The 20,730-nt window shown below is 35.3% G+C and overlaps 1 protein-coding gene across 1 annotated transcript; it reads left to right on the forward strand.

Annotated features, from left to right (window-relative positions):
- Window positions 1-4,539: 4,539 nt before the first annotated feature.
- LOC112757666 (uncharacterized) lies at window positions 4,540-6,779 on the forward strand. Its single transcript, XM_025806221.1, has 3 exons — window positions 4,540-5,676; window positions 5,967-6,147; window positions 6,436-6,779. Exons 1-3 carry the CDS (start codon window positions 4,540-4,542, stop codon window positions 6,777-6,779), a joined length of 1,662 nt encoding a protein of 553 aa, XP_025662006.1.
- The last annotated feature ends 13,951 nt before the right edge of the window (window positions 6,780-20,730 follow it).

Raw genomic sequence — 20,730 nt, forward strand, 5'->3', positions numbered from 1 at the left:
TCCTACAGCAATATAGCAAGTTGAGTGGCTAGCTCGTTAATTTAAACAAGTCAGCCATTTTTTTTCAGCAAGAATACGCCTCAAACAACCCAGACAGAACTAGCTACTTTGATTGGGGTTCCTAATATTGGTGCTCAAGATCATTATTTGGGCCTTCCATCAGTTGTCAATAGAACCAAAAGAGAAACCTTCTCATTTGTTAAAGATAAGGTTGAAAAGAACGATGCTTTCGGCAAGCCAAATAGAGGTTTTGATAAAGGCGATTGGCACAGCGATACCGATTTACTCGCTTAGCTGTTTTAAGCTTACAAATACTCTTTTAGATGAAATTCATAAAATGATGATACAGTTTTGATGGAGATAAAAACAGAATGAGAGAAAATACGTTGGATAAGTTGGGACTCAATCAACAGAGACAAACATTCAGGAGGTTTGGGTTTTAAAGATCTCAAAGCTTTCAACCTATCGATGCTAGCTAAACAGGGATGGAGACTTCTAACAAAACACATTCACTGGTATGTAAAATCTACAAAAATAAATATACCTTGTTCTTGGAAGCAAAGCCTGGATTCAGACCTTTTTGGGTTTAGCGGAGACTCTTGGAGGGCAGAAAGGTCCTGAAGAAAGGCGTTAGATTCAGTATCACTACCCATGGCTCCACCAGAATAAGAGAGGACCCATGGTTCGGAGACCAACCCCCTTTCAGGTTTCCAACAACAGTGGAACAAAATCTTGAGATGCATTGGGTCCGACAGCTGATAACAAATACTAGTAAATGGAACATGGAGTTATTACAGGAAAATTTTAATGCAAAAATTGTAGCACAAATTTGCAAAATCTCAATTGAACAAGGAGGGGAATCAATTATTTGGGTGAACGACAAAACAGGGCAATTCTCAGTGAATTCAAGATACTTGATTGCATACCAGTTCTATCATCCGCCGATAGCGAGTTTAAACCCCCGATTTCAGATGAAAGACTTATGGCAACAAATCTGAAATATACAGTGTCAGCCAAAAATCCTAAACTTCATATGGAGGTTAGTCCATGAGGGTATAGCAGTGCTGGAGAAGATACATAACAGAATCCTCAACATTGATCCCCTTTGCCCAAGATGCTTGACAAAGTCAGAAACTGCATTGCACGCGGTGGTTTTCTGCCCAGACTCCATGGTGGTTTAGAACAAGTCCCAATTTGCCAGTGACATCTTAAGAGACACAAACCTTTAAGCATGACAATGGTGGAATCAAATGGTCGAGAAACTCAAATCTCAAGCGGACTTCAAGAAAAAAAAGAGTGAGATTGCTTACCTCCTTTGGGAACTATGGCTGGCGCAGAACTCCTTCACTTTTGAACAGAACCGACGAGAACCTCGAAAAGTTCTGTCCCAGGCAACGATGAAGGTGAACTAGTACAGAGCTCACTGTATGCAAACCGAGCTTTTAAGCTTCTTTTTCAATTTCTTTAGCTTTTTCTTCACTCCCTTTAAGTTTATCATCTCATTCTGATTTGAAAATACTAAACGCTAAATTACGCTTTTTAATTTTATTATGGAGAAGGTAATGGTGTAGAACAGAGATATAGAGAAGCAGCGTGCTTTACAGGCGTATGGTGTTAGAGAGCGACTAATCGGACGGTGTGAGTGCTTCTAGGCAAATCGGACAGTCCAATTTCAAAAAAATATATATAATAATCAATTCGGACCATCCGATTTGATTTTCGTTTTATTACAAAAAAAATTTTCATACAACACGGACAGTCCAATTTGCTTCTTCCAAATTTCAAAATTTTCTCCCTGCAAATCGGACTATCTGATTTACCCATGATATTTTCTTTTAAACATAACTCACATGGTCCGACATATCTATAGCACAAGTCAAAAAAGGCTGCCCCCACAAATTAGTCTAGCACTATTATGCCCCATAAGGCAGCAAATCACATACATGCCTCCAATAACCAAAAAAATGATCCGCTAAATTATGTTGATATTATATTTGCCACTTCTTATGCAATAAATTACAAGTTTACTTTTGAAAAAAAAATAATTAAACTTGTTTTATCAAGTCTAAAGTTATCAATTAATAATTACAATAAAAAAACTTAATTTTTATACTAATTAACTTATTCACACTTTTTGAATGCTTGAATATTTGATAGTAGTTTTTTTTTTAATAATATTCCTCAATTTGACAAAATTAAAAACTAATTCATTATAAATTTAAATTCTATTTAAAAATATATTTTTGAACCATAAATTATTGTAAATTTAAATTCTGATATTTATTTCACCAAACAAATAAATTGACCACTTAATCTGCTTAAATTGATTATCCGAAAGAAGTCATACTCTGGGTTGGAGCTGACTTCCCGTTTCCCAACTTGCTTATTGGGCCAGATCAGATTTTTGGGCCTTATCTATAACAGATTAATGTTCTCTCTTCAATAAGTGGCAGCCAATTGGATGAGGATAAGGTGCAACAGCAATTATTTTTGTGGTGATGGGCAGATGAAGCCTCATCCTCGGCTCAGTTATCAATGTTAAAGAATCACGAGTCAGAAGAGGTGCAATGGATGGCCATCACAGTTTTGGCCACTTGATCTTGGACTTTCTCCTCTCCATGCCATACATACATTCATCCTTAACCACGGATACACGTTATGACGACTGCCATTGGCCAATTGCTCATTCGTTCATTCCCCCAATAAACATTCTAAGGAAAATAGAATAATTTTTTTTTTTTAAACAGTAGGTGTGGAAGCTAATCAACTTTATCTATTTAAGAACCCTTGATTTGTGATAGGGTAAGAAACATTACATTGGGAATGGATAAATACTAAAACCAGTATCAACTTAATTCTTAAAAAGGAGTTTAGAAATAATGGTAATTTATAACTATTATTTATTTTTTATTTGTTATGGGTAAGGCTGTCAAAAGTTACGGTTTAATTCTTTAATCAAGTTTTCTAAACGCAGATTTCAATTGTCACTGCACCTTAATTTAAAAATTTTAGATATTTATTTAATTTTTTATAAAATAAAATAAAATAAAATTATTTTTTATTATTTTTATAAAATTATAAAAATAAAAATACTAAAAACAAAAATATAAACTAAAGATATTTTTAGATATTCAATTAACTTTCTCGGTTAAGATTTTGATTGGTAACTCATTAATTAAAAAATTTTAGATATTTTTTTATGTATTTTTAAGAATAGAAATCATCACTAAATCAATTTACAAAATAATAAATAAAAATATAGAGTATAAAGACTCATGCTGTATATATAGGGTGTGTTTGACAACCACGTTAGAAAGAAAAAACACGTTACAACTTTTTAAAAGTTTCAATTTTTGGTTTTGCTCATTTTTCTCTCTATAAACGCAAGTGATTTGGTCACAAAATCACGTTTACAAGAAGAAACAATTTTTAACTTTTGTGTTATATTAACTGGCTTTTAGCTATTACCATTTAACATTTATTTTTTTTATCAATTTTATCTTTTATACGTATTATTATATTATTTATAGAATTCTTATTATTTCTTTTTATGAGTTTTTTTTATTATTTATTATTTATATTTTTTATTAATTTTTATTTAATATTATATATTTTTATAATAGTAATTTTTGTGCATTATATATTTATATTTATTATTATTTTTTTATAATATAATTTATTGATCCCATTAGGTAAAATAAATTAAACAAAAAAATTAGCCATAAATAAAAATAATAGTAAAAAATTATAACGTACTAAAAAAGAGTGCTAAGAGTACTAAAAATATACTATATAAAAATATATAAAAAAAAAGTATAAAAAAAATAACATCATAATTTAATGTCATGTCTTTTTTAATAATTATCTATCTAAAAAGTGATTTTAACTAATATTATCCAAACAATATTTATTTTATCAAAATCAATTTTAATATAGAATTGCCAAATATAAATCATGTTGATACAAATTTACTTCTACCCAAAATCTATTCTATAAAATCACTTTTATTCAAACTCGAGTTTAACAAACGTCAATCCAAACACACACATAATAGAGAGAAAGAGTACGTACTCCGTACTCAGAGAGAATGAGAGAAGGAGAGAGCGGGAACGGGTGTTTGAGGGCGAAACACAGTGAGGATGGCGGCCATGCCGTCGGAAGAGATAAGGGGGAGAGTGTGGGTGGGGGTGTAAGGAGGGTTTTTCACGAGAGGGTTTTTCAAATCCTACAAAGATCTCTTTTAGAGATAAAGTCATTGGTCCAGAGAAATCGAAGGCGTTTGCACTTGCAGGATCTTTATTTGGGGATAGTATAGCCACGGTGGTGGGCAAGTAGGGTGATTCCCAACCTCCATATGTAAACTTCACTGAAGAAGCCAAGCTTTGTTTGGCAGAGCCTTATCGAGAAGCTTTAGTGATCAAGGTTCTTGATAAAAATTATAGTTACACAGCTCTTTACACAAGCTTTGGATGGTTTGGCGCATCAAAGGTGGCTTTGATCTGCTTGATGTGGGGTTTGGGTACTTCATGGTAAAATTCGATGCATGTGAAGATCGTGAGAAGGTCATGCTTGCTTGGTGGCCCGTGGTTGATTGAGGGGCACTATGTTGCTGTAAAACCGTGGGATATAGATTTTCGGCCATGTGAGCAATCCTTCGGGTCTACGCTTGTATGGGTTCGGATTTCGGGACTCCCAATCTGGTGCTATCAGGAACAGGCCATGATGCGTATTGCTTCTGCAATAGGAGTTTCCATCAAAGTGGACTTAGCCACTAAGTTGGCTGAGAGAGGACGATATGCCCGAGTATGTGTTCAAATAAATTTAGGACTGCCAGTGATCAAGCATATCATTGTGGAAGGCGTAACTTATGTAGTGGAGTATGAAAGTTTAAATTTAATTTGTAACTCTTGTGCACGTTATGGTCACGATATGGCACAGTGCTTGGGTAGAGACTCTAGGGAAGGAAAGAGTGCTGATTCCGATGCCACCAAGCCACAGGACGGTACAAAGGCAGTGCCACATCCTGAGACCAAAATTCACAATTCAAATGAAGTAGAACCTAATGTGGTAGGTGGCGTTACTGGCGAGAATCCTGCATCGAATTTGCAAGAGGATTTGGAGGCTAATAATTTGGAAGGAAATAATGTTAAGGAGGCTTGCAGGCATGATGAACCAGGCTGGGAGCAAATTGTGAGGAAAGGTAAAACCAAGCTGGGTCAGAAGCAATATAACAAGGTCCAAACAGGCATTCAATCCAGAACCGATTCGGGTAGAGTAATCAGGCCCACCATTCACTTCTCTCACACGAATGGATCCAGCTCCTATCGCGCTAGGGTCGGGTCACGAGTCAAGGTCGGACACAGCGCTTCCCGTGTTGGTGAGACGTCGATCTCCTCAACCCGACACACCCCAGTGCCTTGCGGGTCCTCTCTCCGGAAACAACCAAGGCCGGGGTCCCTACAGAGCTCGCCAGTTGAGAAGAATGGAGGCACGGTGGTGGAAGCATCGTCATGTCTTCCTGCAACCGTGAAGGAGGGTGTTACCGTGGCGGTTCCATTGGAGAAGGAAGGCGCATTGCCGGCTGTTACTGCGTCGGTAGGCGGGATTAAGGAGATATTCCATGGAGATCCGGCAAACTTGATGGTCACGGGAGTCACTTCCGCTGGGCAAGCCTCGGTTTGAGGTTGGTAAAGCACTTTGATTTCCTTGTTTTATATTTTTATATTTTATATTATGGATAGTTTAAATATAATAGCTTGGAATATTAGGGGTGCTTCTAATAAGTTAGCCCGGGTGAATTGTAAAGAGCTGGTTAGGAAATTTAAACCTGTAATTTTTATTGTGGTTGAAACTCACTGTCCTTTTCAACACTTGAAACTGTTCTGGGAAAGACTTGGTTATCACCCTATTGGTATAGTGGAGGCGTCATGACATAAGGGGGTATCTGGTTCCTTTCTGCAATACAGGGTGTTCACTGCAAATGGGTTGATGCTTTCGATCAGTGTGTTACAATTGAGGTTCAGGTAAATAATGTGATTTGGAGGTGCAGTGGTATCTATGATAGTCCTCAATTTAATACCAGAGTTCTGCTATGGGATTATCTTGTTACTCAGTCTTCATCTTTCTGCGGGCCATGGATTGTTCTTGGTGATTTTAATGAAGTACTATTCTCTCATGAATCTAAGGGTTGCCTCTTCTCGAGTCGTCATGCAGATCGGCTTGCTGCCTCTCTAGGGGATAGTAATATGTTTGACTTGAAGACTATTGGAAGATAGTTTTCTTGGTACAGAAGGGTTAAAAATGGTGTTGAGGTGGCGAAAAAACTTGACCGGGTTTGTATCAATAGTGGCTGGCTATCTCTCTTTCCAGAGGCTTACGTAGAAATTTTAAATAGGCTTCAGTCTGATCATTGTCCTATCCTAGTACACTGTACAGGTCGTCCCCAACCGAAAAAGAATAGACCTTTTCGGTTTATTGCAGCTTGGGCAACTCATCCGGGGTACAGAGATATTGTGAACCAGTCATGGCAGGCTGGCTATAGAGAGATGCATGGCAAGCTTTCAGAACTGCAGAAGAACTCTTTGAAGTTTAATTCTAAAGTGTTCGGCAACATTTTCATTAGGAAATGCAAATTGGAGAGACAGATTAATTTCCTTCAGAAGCGACTTGAAGTAATGGAAGATTTGTCTATGCGGCAAAAAGAAAAACATCTGATTGAGGAATTTAATAACACGCTTGTGCAGGAGAAACTTCTATGGTTTCAAAAATCCAGAGAGTAGTGGGTAAAATTTGGGGATAGAAATACCAAGTTCTTTCATGTCTAGACTCTTGTGCGGAGAAAGCATAATAAGATTCATGGTCTCTTTCTTCAAGATGGGGTGTGGGAAACGGACCCGGATGTCCTTAGAAGGGAAGTTGAATCCTTCTATAAACGCCTATTCTGCCAGTCGGAGGATGTAGACTTAGGTTGTCTTGGTGATGTGCCGCTGCCTTCCCTGAATGATGAAGCCTGTTGTAGCCTCACAGCGCCAGTTACTCTGGAAGAAGTTAAGTCGGCTGTTTTTAGTATGCATTCTTTTAAGGCGCCGGGCCCTGATGGGTTTCAGGCTTTCTTCTTTAAAGAATACTGGAAGATTGTTGGTTTTGATGTTTGGACTATGGTTCGTCATGCGTTCTCTGGTTTGGATATGGATCCAAGGATGATGGAAACTCTTGTGGTTCTTATTTCGAAGGTAGAAAACCCGGTTTCCATGAAGGATTTCCGACCAATTAGTCTCTGTAATGTGGTTTACAAAGTTATAACGAAGGTCCTGGTCAATAGACTTCGTCCTCATCTCAAAGAGATTATTGGGCCCCTTCAAGGAGGGTTTATCCTGGAGAGAGGAACCCCAGACAACATCATTGTAGCACAAGAGGTTCTCCATTTCATGAAGAAGACAAAGTCAAAGAAAGGCACCCTGGCCTTTAAGATTGATTTGGAGAAAGCGTATGATAGAGTGGATTGGGATTTCTGAAACAAACCCTGGTGAGTTTTGGCTTTCCTCCTCCGACAGTCAATCTGATTATGTGTTGTGTCACTGCTTCCTCACTGTCTATCCTCTAGAATGGGGATAGATTAAATAGCTTTACTCCGAGCAGGGGTCTTAGGCAAGGAGATCCTATATCACCGTATCTGTTTGTGTTGTGTATGGAGAGATTGTCCTGTTCTATTAATCAGCAAGTTGATAAGGGCTTGTGGAAGCCGGTTGCGGTTTCTAGAGGGGGTCCAAGAATTTCTCATTTGATGTTTGCCGATGATTTGCTTCTTTTCTGTAAAGCTGAAAAATAGAAAGTTCAAACTGTAATGGTAGCTTTGGAAAATTTCTGCAGAGCCTCTAGGATGAAGGTTAATGTGGAAAAATCTAAAGCGCTATGCTCCAGGAATGTTTCAGCGACAAGAAAAGAGATTTTCACTGGAGTCTCCTCCATCAAATTCATCCAGAACTTGGGCAAGTATTTAGGGGTGAACCTTAATCACTCTCGGGTGACACGCGCAACTTTCAACGATGTTTTGGACAAGATTCGGGGAAGGCTAGCTAGCTGGAAAGGGAGATTGCTTAATAAGGCAGGCAGACTCTGTTTGCTCAACTCGGTAGTGACTGCGATTCCTACTTATCGCATGCAAGTATTTCTCTTCCCTAAAGGGGTAACTAATAAGATAGAATCCTTGATGCGAAACTTTCTATGGAAGGGTCAAGCTGATGGTAGAGGCCTGAATCTAGTTAACTGTAAAGTGTTGGTCACTCCTAAGAAGTTTGGAGGTCTGGGAATTAGAGATCCTTTTTGTGCCAATATTGCTCTTCTTGAAAAACTAGTTTGGCAACTTTTTCACCATCCCAACAAGCTATGTGTTCAACTGTTGACGGAGAAATACCATTCTTCTAAAGATGATTGTTTTAGTCGGTCTCGAGGAAGGGGATCTTATGTTTGGAAGAGTATATGTCGAGCTTGGGATATCCTGAAGGAAGGTTTTAGTTGGTGCATTGGGGATTCGGAACAGAACTTTTGGTTTTCTAAATGGAGAAGAGAGGGGCGACTGTGTCAGGAGATGGATTATGTTCACATTTCTGATTTAGATCTCAGGATCTTGGACCTTTGGTCATCTGGACAGTGGAACCTTGAGAATATCTATTCTCCTCTGAATTAGTCTCTGCAGAGCAACATTAACTCTTACAACCCAGATGTTCAAGCTGGTTCAGAGGTCAGTTGGTGTTGGACTGGTGCGGCCTCAAAGGTTTATGATGCTCATAGTGGTTATTTGTGGCTCAGTAAGAAGATGTTTAGTTGAGAGGATAGGGGTAATTGGCTTTGGCTTTGGCGTCAACATGTTCCGGAAAAGCACAAATTTTTGGCCTGGCTATGTCTTCGGGAGGCTCTTCCTACTGCTGCATTTCGTTTTAGGAGGGGCATTTTGCACACGGATAGCTGTCCACAATGTTTCTCAGGTCAGGAATCAGTTTTACATTGTATTCGGGATTGTCCAAAAGCCCAACTTGTTTAGCAAGCTTTAGGGATCTCCGATCAACCAGTGGATTTAATGAGTTGGTTCTTACATAATAGCAAACAACGCTCCTTTAGATTCTTTTCTGGTCTCTGGTGGATTTGGTGTTCGAGAAATAACGATATCTTTCATCCTCACGAGCATTGGACCACAGACAAGGTGATTGGTATGGCTTTTTCCTTAGAAAAGGAGCTCCGAAATATTTTTGAGTTGCGACGACTATCTATCCCCTCAACCATTAGTGGCTCTTGGATTCCCCCCTCAGTGGGTACCTTTAAGATTAATTGTGATGCTAGCTATCCTGGCAGTGGTGTTCGAGTTGGTTTTGCTTGTGTTAGCAGAGATTGGAAGGGAAGGTGGCAACGAGGCTGTCTGGGAACAATTGAGAGTCGTAGCATTTTGCAAGGAGAGTTGTTTGCTATTTGGAGAGGCTTTCTTTTAGCATGGGACTCGGGACAAAGAGACATTATATGTGAGACAGACTGTGTGGAGGCTTTTACTATTATCAATAATTTACAAGATTGCTCTGGGTTTATTGATCTTTTGGTGTTAAAAATCCGAGATATCATGTCTTGGAAATGGCGTGCTGATCTTCGGTTGATTTTGAGAGATGCAAATACAGTAGCAGTCATCATGGCAAAGACTGCAATGAGAACTATTTCTCCCTAAGTGGAGCTTCCATTGCCTTGGAAAGAGTTTGAGAGTAGTATTCAGCGGGACTGCCTTTCTTAAACAGTTTCTTATTTTTTTTTTCTTTCTTAGTTTTTATTTATTTTCTTTTAAGTCACCAAAAAAAAAACACACACACATAATAAGTTGAAAAGTTTAAAACTTAGCAAGTCAACCTAAGTTTAAAAACTCTTCCTAATTTTGAGATGTAGTTTAAAAATATTTTTAATGAGAGTGAATTATTATCAGATTTATAGAGATGTAATATAGACTAAGATATGAAATAAAACAACATAGATTATAACATTTAAAATCTCTCCTAAGATAGAAAAAGTTACCGAAAAAAAAAAAGAAAAGAAGTTTAAAAAAGCTTAGAGAAAAATTTGTAACACCGCATTACTTAGATAACTTCTTGGTACTTTTAAGATTTGAAATCATATATATATATATATATATATATATATATATATATATATATATATATATATATATATATATATATATATATATTCTAGAAAACATTAAATATCTATTGAAAATTTCTTTTTTTTTTTTTTTTACTATTACTTTGTTCCATAGAATGAGTGTAAAAGATAAGTGTTTGGAGGCATTTTTAAGGTAAACATTTTTCACGTCTTTAAACTATTTCATACATGGAACAAGGATGTTGCTTCTAAGGTGTGCTATCATGATACAATCTACTTTTAAAGTAGTCCATTAAAAGTTTGTTCAAACTAAATTTTTGAGATTATTTTACTTTAAATTTTGAATTTTTTTTTGTGTTTATATTTTACCTAATTTGCTTTTATTACTGCTTGCTTATTTTACCTAAAAAAAAAAAAAATTAATACATTACACACTTGTTAAAAAGTGAATAATAATCAAATGAAATTGTTAAATTATTCTTAAATTTATCAATCATCTAAACTCAATCTAAAATACTACAGAACTAATAATCTTCTTTTTTACCATGATAAAATAAATATAACTTTTAAAAATTACATTGATTCCGAAAAATATACTTATACAATAGAAAGGGAAATAACCAATAAACTTAACCATATATAACTCAGATTTGTACATAAATAAACTTATTAGAAATATACTTCTTTGTTTGTGCATAATTTTTTTGTAGTGTTTTCAATTGGATTTTGTTTTGAACTTGAAATTCTTGCATTTGGGATGTCTTCCCTGGTGCAAGCTCATGAAGCCCACGTTGACTCATTGAGGACGATGAAGTTGTTGACAAAGGGCGAGAAAAAACAAATTTGAATGGCGCAAGTAATAGATTAGAATATCAGAAAGCTGTTTAAAGCAGAAAAAATGAGCAAAGACAGAGCCTAAAGTGAGATAGAGCAAGCTAGTCGCACAAGAGGTTAAAGTAGCGGTCGGCGACAATAAATTTGACAAAATAAATACTGTAATTTTTTTTTTTTTGAATTTTTTGGTTAAAAACCGACTGAGTTACGGTTCTTTCGGCTCACCGATTTCTAACTGTTTTTTAGTTTAAATTCCGTTTTTTAATTTTGGCAGTTTCTCTATCTCCCTAAATCAGAGTAAGTATCGGCTCACAATTTTTCTGGTCTGGTTAAATTTTTAAAATTATGATACTAACTAATTAACTATTGTTGTGAAATAAAAGATATATATAATAGAGATGTATAAATAGAAGACTCTAGTATTAAAATAATTAGTTCAATAATAATTTATATATATATAATAATATTATATGTTGTAATGTGTATATATACAAAGATAGAAAGAAGTATTAAAAATAAAGAGAGAGAGAATCGCATTTGTTTATTGTTACAATCTCAATACAATAAAGATGATTAATATTGTTATTAATATTATATGTAAAGAGTAATAGAAATAGAATTTAAAATACTTATAAAATAAAAGAAGAGAAAGAATTGTAGTAGAAATATAAAGAGAAGGGTATTTGATTGTAACATAAAGAGAGAAGTGATTTTATTATTACTTGCTTGTGTTCTGTACGTAAGGTTATGAAGCCTTATTTATAGCTTCACAAATTCAACTTTCATTAAAGTTGGTCTACATAATAAACTCAACTTTCTCTCTTGAAAGTTTTAGCCGCCCGTATCATAAATGGGCATCCATCTGTTATTCTTATCACAACACTCCCCCTTGGATGACCATTTAGGATTATTACCTCATTAAAACCTTACTAAAGAAAACCCTGTGGGAAAAACCTTAGTGAAGGAAAAAGAGTACAATATCCTTTGTGATGGGGACTGCCTCATTAAAAACCTTGTCAAGAAAAACCCAATGGGAAAAAACCTGACCAAGGAAAAAAGAGTACAGTCTCCCCCTCTTGCCGACATCATTTAACGTCACGAAATCGGCGCATCCCAATCTCATGTACCAATCTTTCAAAGGAGGATTTTGGGAGTGACTTTGTAAATAAATCTGCCAGATTGTCACTTGAACGGATCTGTTGGACATCAATTGTCCCTTGATTTTTAAGGTCATGAGTGAAGAAGAATTTGGGAGAAATATGCTTTGTTCTATCACCTTTGATGTATCCACCCTTAAGTTGAGCAATGCATGCTTTATTATCTTCAAACAGGACAGTTGGAGCTATCTTATGATCAATTAGTCCACATGATGACAGAATATATTGAATCAGACTCCTCAGCCAAAAACACTCGCGACTAGCTTCATGAATCGCCAGTATTTCAGCATGATTAGAGGAGGTTGCTGCTATCGTCTGTTTTGTGGACCTCCATGATATAGCTGTACCACCATATGTGAATAGGTATCCTGTTTGAGACCTCCCTTTATGTGGATCAGATAGGTATCCGGCATCTGCATAGCCAACTAGTTGTGACATGGATCCATAGGGATAAAACAATCCCATATCAACCGTCCCATGAAGATATCGAAAGATTTGTTTGATTCCACTCCAATGTCTTCTGGTTGGAGAGGAACTATATCTTGCTAGTAAATTCACAGCAAATGATATATCGGGTCGCGTATTATTAGCAAGATACATTAGCGCTCCAATGGCACTAAGATATGGTACTTCAAGACCAAGGATATCTTCATTTTCTTCTTTAGGACGGAATTGATCCTTTTTCACATCCAAAGATCTTACGATCATTGGGGTACTTAATGGATGTGACTTATCCATATAAAATCTTTTCAAGATCTTTTCTGTGTATGTTGTTTGATGAATAAAGATCCCACCTTTTATATGCTCGATCTGCAGGCCGAGACAAAACTTAGTCTTTCCAAGATCTTTCATCTCAAACTCTTCTTTTAGAGTTTTTATAATTGTTGGAATCTCTTCAGGAGTCCCAATGATATTTAAATCATCAACGTACACAGCAATTATAATGAATCCAGATGCAGATTTCTTTATGAAAACACACGGGCAGATATCATCATTCTTGAATCCGTTTTTGGCCAGATACTCAGTAAGACGATTATACCACATTCGTCCAGATTGCTTTAGACCATATAAAGATCTTTGCAATTTGACTGAGTATAACCCTTGCGAATATTCATTGGATGGTTTGGATATCTTTAGTCCTTCAGGGACTTTCATATAGATATCCCGATTTAATGAGCCGTACAAATAGGCTGTTACCACATCCATTAAATGCATATGCAGTTTATGATATGCAGATAAACTGACCAAATAACGCAATGTTATCGCATCCACTACAGGGGAATACGTTTCTTCATAATTTATACCGGGCCTTTGTGAAAAACCTTGTGCCACAAGTCGGGCTTTATAGCGCACAACTTCATTTTTCTCATTTCGTTTTCTCACAAATACCCACTTATATCCAACAGGTTTTACATCTTCAGGTGTACGGACTACAGGTCCAAATACTTCACGTTTTGCAAGTGAGTCTAATTCAGCCTTCATGGCTGCTTCCCATTTTGGCCAATCATTTCTTTGTCGACATTCTTCAACTGATCTTGGCTCAAGATCCTTACTTTCATGCATGATATCTAATGCCACATTATATGCAAATATTTCATTGACAATTGTCTTATTTCGGTCCCATTTCTCTCCTGTAAAGACATAATTTATCGAGATCTCGTTATTTTCACAATTTTCAGGTACCTGAACGTCTTCTGGCGTTATATCAGAATTTTGGACAACTGCCGGTGTCTTTACTATGTCTTTTTCAACAGGAATCGTATTTACCTCTTTTCTCTTTCGAGGATTTTTATCTTTGGAACCGACAGGCCTGCCACGCTTCTGGCATGTATTTGCTTCCGTGGCTATTTGCCCTACTGGGACATCAATTCGAATTGGGGCATTTTTCTCCCTGCCACGCTTCTGGCGTGAATTTGCTTCAGTGGCTACTTGTCCTACTGGGACGTCAATTTGAATTGAGGCATTTTCCGCTGGTATGTAAGATTTGGTTATCCTCTTTGTATCGGAAAATGCATCAGGCAATTCATTTGCTATTCTTTGCAAATGTATAATCTTTTGAACTTCTAGTTCACATTGCCCTGATCGAGGATCTAAATGCATCAACGATGATGCATTCCAATTAAGTTCCTTTTCAGGAAGCTTATTCTCTCCCCCTAATGTTGGAAATTTTGATTCATCAAAATGACAATTCGCAAACCGGGCTTTAAACACATCACCAGTTTGTATCTCAAGATACCTCACTATAGAGGGAGAATCATATCCAACATATATCCCCAATTTTCTTTGGGGTCCCATTTTGGTGCGATTAGGTGGTGCAATGGGAACATATATCGCACACCCAAATATTCTTAAATGGGAAACATTTGGCTGCTGGCCAAAAGCTAATTGTATAGGAGAGAATTGATGATAACTCGTTGGCCTCAAACGAATAAGTGCTGCGGCATGTAAAATAGCATGCCCCCAAACCGAGGTTGGGAGATTTGTTCTCATAAGCAAGGGTCTAGCAATTAATTGGAGGCGCTTAATAAGTGATTCTGCTAACTCATTTTGTGTGTGAACATAAGCTACTGGATGTTCAACACTTATTCCATTAGCCATACAATAAGCATCAAAAGCTTGGGAAGTAAATTCACCAGCATTATCAAGACGAATTGCTTTAATTGGATTTTCTGGAAATTGTGCTTTTAATCGAATAATTTGAGCCAGTAATCTCGCAAACTCCAGGTTGCGAGAAGATAATAAGCACACATGTGACCATCTCGAAGATGCGTCTATCAGGACCATAAAATATCTAAAAGATCCACATGGTGGATGAATAGGTCCACATATATCACCTTGAATCCTTTCCAGGAATTCAGGAGACTCAAATCCAATCTTTACTGGTGATGGCCTTAAAATTAACTTTCCTTGAGAACATGCAGCACAACAAAATTCACTAGTTTTAAGAATTTTCTGGTTCTTTAGTGAATGTCCATGAGAGTTTTCAATAATTCTTCTCATCATGGTTGTTCCCGGATGACCCAATCGGTCGTGTCAAGTTATGAATTCATTTGGGCTAATAAACTTCTGGTTTACAGTGGCATGTGATTCAATTGCACTAATCTTGGTATAATACAACCCAGATGAAAGTGAGGGTAATTTTTCTAATATAACTTTCTTATTTGAATCATGAGTTGTGATACATAAATACTCATGATTTCCCTCATTCATCGTCTCAACATGATATCCATTTCGCCGAATATCTTTGAAACTCAACAAGTTCCTCAGAGACTTGGTAGATAATAGTGCATTATTTATTATAAATTTTGTTCCTCCAGGAAACAAAATTATAGCTCTTCCGGAGCCTTCAATCACATTGCCTGAGCCAATAATAGTATTAACATATTCCTCTTTTGGCACAAGATGGGTAAAATATATATCACTTTTGAGAATAGTGTGCGAACTTGCACTATCCGCAAGGCATACATCTTCATTACATATCCTTGCCATTCTCTTCAAAAACAAATAATAATAAAATGAGTAGTATGCACAGATAAATTGAATACTTGATCAGAATTATTTTTCTAAGAAATACTGTACATAAAATAATATCATATACTAAAATTTTATTTTAAAATTTGACAAATTTAATAATTTTAAAATTCATATTAATATTTCATTATTTATGTACATCACATTTGAAACTTAAATACATAGAAAATAAAACTTAATAAATTTTTTACATTATTTATTTACATAGATACTTCACAATTTCAGATATTAAACTATTCCATCATTGATCAAATAGCCAATATTTCCTTCAGGGTCCTCAAAGAAATCAGATACATCATAATGAGTGGTGGAGTTCTCAGCATCATTTGAAACAAAATTTGTTTCCTTTCCTTTGTCGTTCTTTTTCAAAGATGCCTGGTAAAGATCGACTAGGTGCCTTGGGGTATGACAGGTACGTGACAAATGGCCCTTTCCACCACAGCGAAAACACTTCTCCTCGGTTGATTTATTCTGCCCGATATTCTTTTCTTTGTCCCACTTCTGGTGAGATCCTCTCTTTTGAACATAATTCTTTTTCCTTCCATAATTTTTTTTGTTATTAAAAGCTTGCCATTTACCTCTTCTGGGGTAATGATTTGCCGCATTTACTTCAGAAAATGGGGCGGCGCCAGCTAGACGCGCTTCATGATTTTTCAATAACAACTTATTGTTGCGTTCGGCAACAAGAAGGCAAGAAATTAACTCAGAATATTTCTTAAACCCTTTCTCTCGATACTGCTGCTGCAGGAGCACATTCGAGGCATGGAAGGTTGAGAAAGTTTTCTCCAACATATCATGATAAGTTATTTTTTCCCCACACAATTTCATTCGTGAGGTGATTCGAAACATTGCAGAATTATATTCATTTATAGATTTAAAATCTTGTAAACGCAAATGCGTCCATTCATATCGGGCCTGAGGAAGTATCACCGTTTTCTGATGATTATACCTTTCTTCAAGGTCTTTCCAAAGATCTGCAGGATCTTTTAATGTAAGATATTCATTTTTCAATCCTTCGTCAAGATGACGACGGAGAAAAATCATGGCTTTAGCTTTATCCTTCTGGGATGCATTATTTTCAGCCTTAATGGTATCTCCAAGATCCATTGAATCAAGATGGATTTCAGCATCTAGTATCCATGATAAATAATTGTTTACAGATATATCAAGAGTATTGAATTCAAGATGAGAGAGTTTCGACATAATGAAAATTTGTTACCTGAGTCTTCCTCAAAATTTGATCAGAGTCTCGTGCTGATAACGTGTTGTGAAATAAAAGATATATATAATAGAGATGTATAAATAGAAGACTCTAGTATTAAAATAATTAGCTCAATAATAATTTATATATATATAATAATATTATATGTTGTAATGTGTATATATATACAAAGATAGAAAGAAGTATTAAAAATAAAGAGAGAGAGAATCGCATTTGTTTATTGTTACAATCTCAATATAATAAAGATGATTAATATTGCTATTAATATTATATGTAAAGAGTAATAGAAAATAGAATTTAAAATACTTATAAAATAAAAGAAGAGAAAGAATTGTAGTAGATATATAAAGAGAAGGGTATTTGATTGTAACATAAAGAGAGAAGTGATTTTATTATTACTTGCTTGTGTTCTGTACGTAAGGTTATGAAGCCTTATTTATAGCTTCACAAATTCAACTTTCATTAAAGTTGGTCTACATAATAAACTCAACTTTCTCTCTTAAAAATTTCAGCTGTCCGTATCATAAATAGGCATCCATCTGTTATTCTTATCACAACAACTATATATTAAGGTATTATTTTTTGAGGTAGTATATATATTTTTTGAAACAAATGACCTCAACACAATAAATTAAAACGAAAAAACAAAATAAACACATAAAACAACAACCAAATAATCAAAGCACGTATCAATACTAAGTTATATTTTATTATCATCTCCAACCTTGTTATCAACAATAAAAAAATCTATACCTCTTCACTCTTTATAGCTAAAAAATAACTTATTGATAATTTTCTGAATATATTTTTTTCATTTTAGAATATTCTTTTATTCTTTTTCACCCAAATGTTTTAGATAATCGTAAAAAAACACATTAATCTCTTCTTGCACTCTTTCTTTCTATTTGATATTTTTATCTAACTTTAAAAATATTCTTTCAATATTTTCAAAAAAGATTATTGTCTGCCAAAACCCGATATCCATGCATACTACACATGTTAAGTAAATTCGTAGCCAAAAAACATGTGGTGAATATATTCAGCATCATTGTTATATAATACACATGCATTATTTTTCTAATTAACAATTACGAACCAACTCAATCTTTTTTTTTTGTATTCACACTGTATATCAAAATAAATCAACCAAACAATTCCACTTTTGATGGTACTAATCCTTTTTAAATAGTCCTAATGAAATTGTAACTTGTTATGCCCTCTAGAAACGTTTCTGCTTGCAATACCTGCACAAATGAGTTAGTAAAAAATACACTTTGTCTATGAAACTTTCACGCAACTCTATCATCTCTGTCATTTACTAGCTTAACTAGCATTAAAGTATTATGTAATTGATTCATAAGTTCTAAATCCTATTGAAAAAACTTTCGCCTCCATTAGAATTTCCAAATCCACTCTAACCCCATCTTAAAATCTATAATTCTCTATGACAGATTTTCTTTGGTTTGAAACTAAGAAGAATTTTGAAAATCAATCTTTTAATGAATCACAAAGTAGCCAAATATCCTCTCAAAATTGAATTCTTCTTCTACCATCAACCTCCATAAATAAATCAATAATTCTCTTATTCATTATATATTATTTTTTAAATTATAACTAATAAATATCTTTTCATGAACTCTTTCTAGTAATAAAGGGTTAAGTACTGAAATCGTCCCTAAGGTCTGGGGTGAAAATCAAAATTGTCCCCGACCTTTTTTTGTTATTAAAATCATCCCTAACGTTACAAAATGTTATAAAATCGTCCTTTTGTCCATAAATAAAATTTTTCGGACAATTTTGCTCTTAAACAAAAATTAAAAAGTCTCTCTCCTTCACCACTACCCTCTGTATTATCATCAACCCTCTGCATTATCATCACCATCACCATCGCTACACCATAATCACCAACAATCCAGCATCACCAACAGCAACAATCAAAATCAAATCAACAAAAATTTCAAATTAAACAATTCAGCAATCATCCTCTGTATTATCATCAACCCTCTGCATTATCATCACCATCACCATCGCTACACCATAACCACCAACAATCCAGCAACACCAACAGCAATAATCAAAATCAAATCAACAAAAATTTTAAATTAAACAATTCAGCAATCATCAACTATAATTTCAGATCCCAAATTAGCAACAATATAAATTAAAAAATTTAAAAAAGAAGTACAAGATGAACAAGAAACTAGAAACCAGAAGAAACCACAACAAGAAGAAACCACAAGAAACCACAAAAAACCATAAACCAGAAACCACAAGAAACCAGAAACAAAAAACCGGCGAGGAACGGCGGTGGCAGCGGCAGCGAAGAGCGGCGGCGTCCGTGAAGACCGGTGGCGGCGGCGAGGACCCTTCCCCTTCCCCTCTTCTTCCCAAAAGCCCCCCTCCCCCTCTTCTCCCTTCGCGTTCCCTTCCCCCTTTCCCCGAGGAGCAGAGCGGCGGCGGTAATGAAGACCGGTGGCGGCGGCGAAGAGAGTTCCCCTTCCCCCTCTTCTTCCCGAAACCCCCTCCCCCCTCTTCTCCCTTCGCGTTCCCTTCCCCCTTTCCCCGAGGAGCAGAGCGGTGGCGGCAGCGAAGAGCGGCGGCGGCGGCAAGGAGAGAAGAAGAAGAAGAAGAAGGTGGTGGCGCGGTGCGGCAGGGCGGCAAGGCGGCGGGCGGCGGTGCGGTGGTGTGGCAGTCCCCTTCCCTCCCCCTTTTTCTCCCCCCTTTCTTTCTCTCCCCACCCCCTTCTCTGTCTATCCCTTTCTTTACTTTCTTTTTTATTTATTTTATATTTATTTTATTTTATAATTATATTTATTTTATTTTATAATTTTTTAATGAGAGGTAGTTTGGTAATAAAAAAAATTGGTAAAAATGATGATTTTAAAGTGTTTTTAAACGTTGAGGATGATTTTAATAACAAAAAAAGGTCGGGGACGATTTTAATTTTGACCCCAAACCTTAGGAACGATTTTAATACTTAACCCTAATTTTTAAGTAAATAATAACTTATTAGAATTCAGATTATTATAGAAATAAGTAAAAATTCACTTAACAATAATAAGAATAATAAAGTGATGTTGAACAATAATCTCACTTTGAGATTATATAAAACCCAATATGATTTGAGAGAAGAAAATACTTGAAAATATAATACAAACATGTAATTCCTCTATTTTAAAATATTAACAAAAAAGTAAAAATAACAATTATTTTAAAATGAATGAGATATTATATTATTAATATAAATGTTAAAGATGAAAAAAATACTTATACACAAAATTTTAGTAAACTTTCAACTTGAGATGATAATATGGATAATGTGATATTATCACTTTAACTAGGTGAAGATACTCTTGCTCCCAAAAAAAAAAATGAATATTTTAATTTGTGATAGTTGAATCTATTAACAGTTAAAATAAGATTTAGTAGAATAAATATGACAATTTTACTATTTTTGTGTGTCTAAACAAAAAAAAAATAATACAAAGCAAAATACATATTTTAAATCAGACATAACTTTATAAGACTCAGACCAAATAATATTATTGGAATTATTTCTAACTTCATATTTAGCCATTCAATTCACAATTTTATTTGCTTCACTATATATCCAATCAAATTACATGCACCAGGATCTTAATAACAACTTGTGAATCTTGTTAACTAAATCACCAAATTTAAATTTATATCCATCAGGAGAGTTATGTAAAAGATGAAGACAAACAATTCGTTTTAAACATTATGTCTCTCAATTCGAAATCTCAAGTTAAAATAAGGCCATTTCAAACTGTAAAAAACTCATATCAAATGATAGACTAAGAAAGAGAACTATAAAAACAATTCGCAATCTAA

The sequence above is a fragment of the Arachis hypogaea genome, chromosome 16, assembly GCF_003086295.3.
Source record: "Arachis hypogaea cultivar Tifrunner chromosome 16, arahy.Tifrunner.gnm2.J5K5, whole genome shotgun sequence".
NCBI lineage: Eukaryota > Viridiplantae > Streptophyta > Magnoliopsida > Fabales > Fabaceae > Arachis > Arachis hypogaea.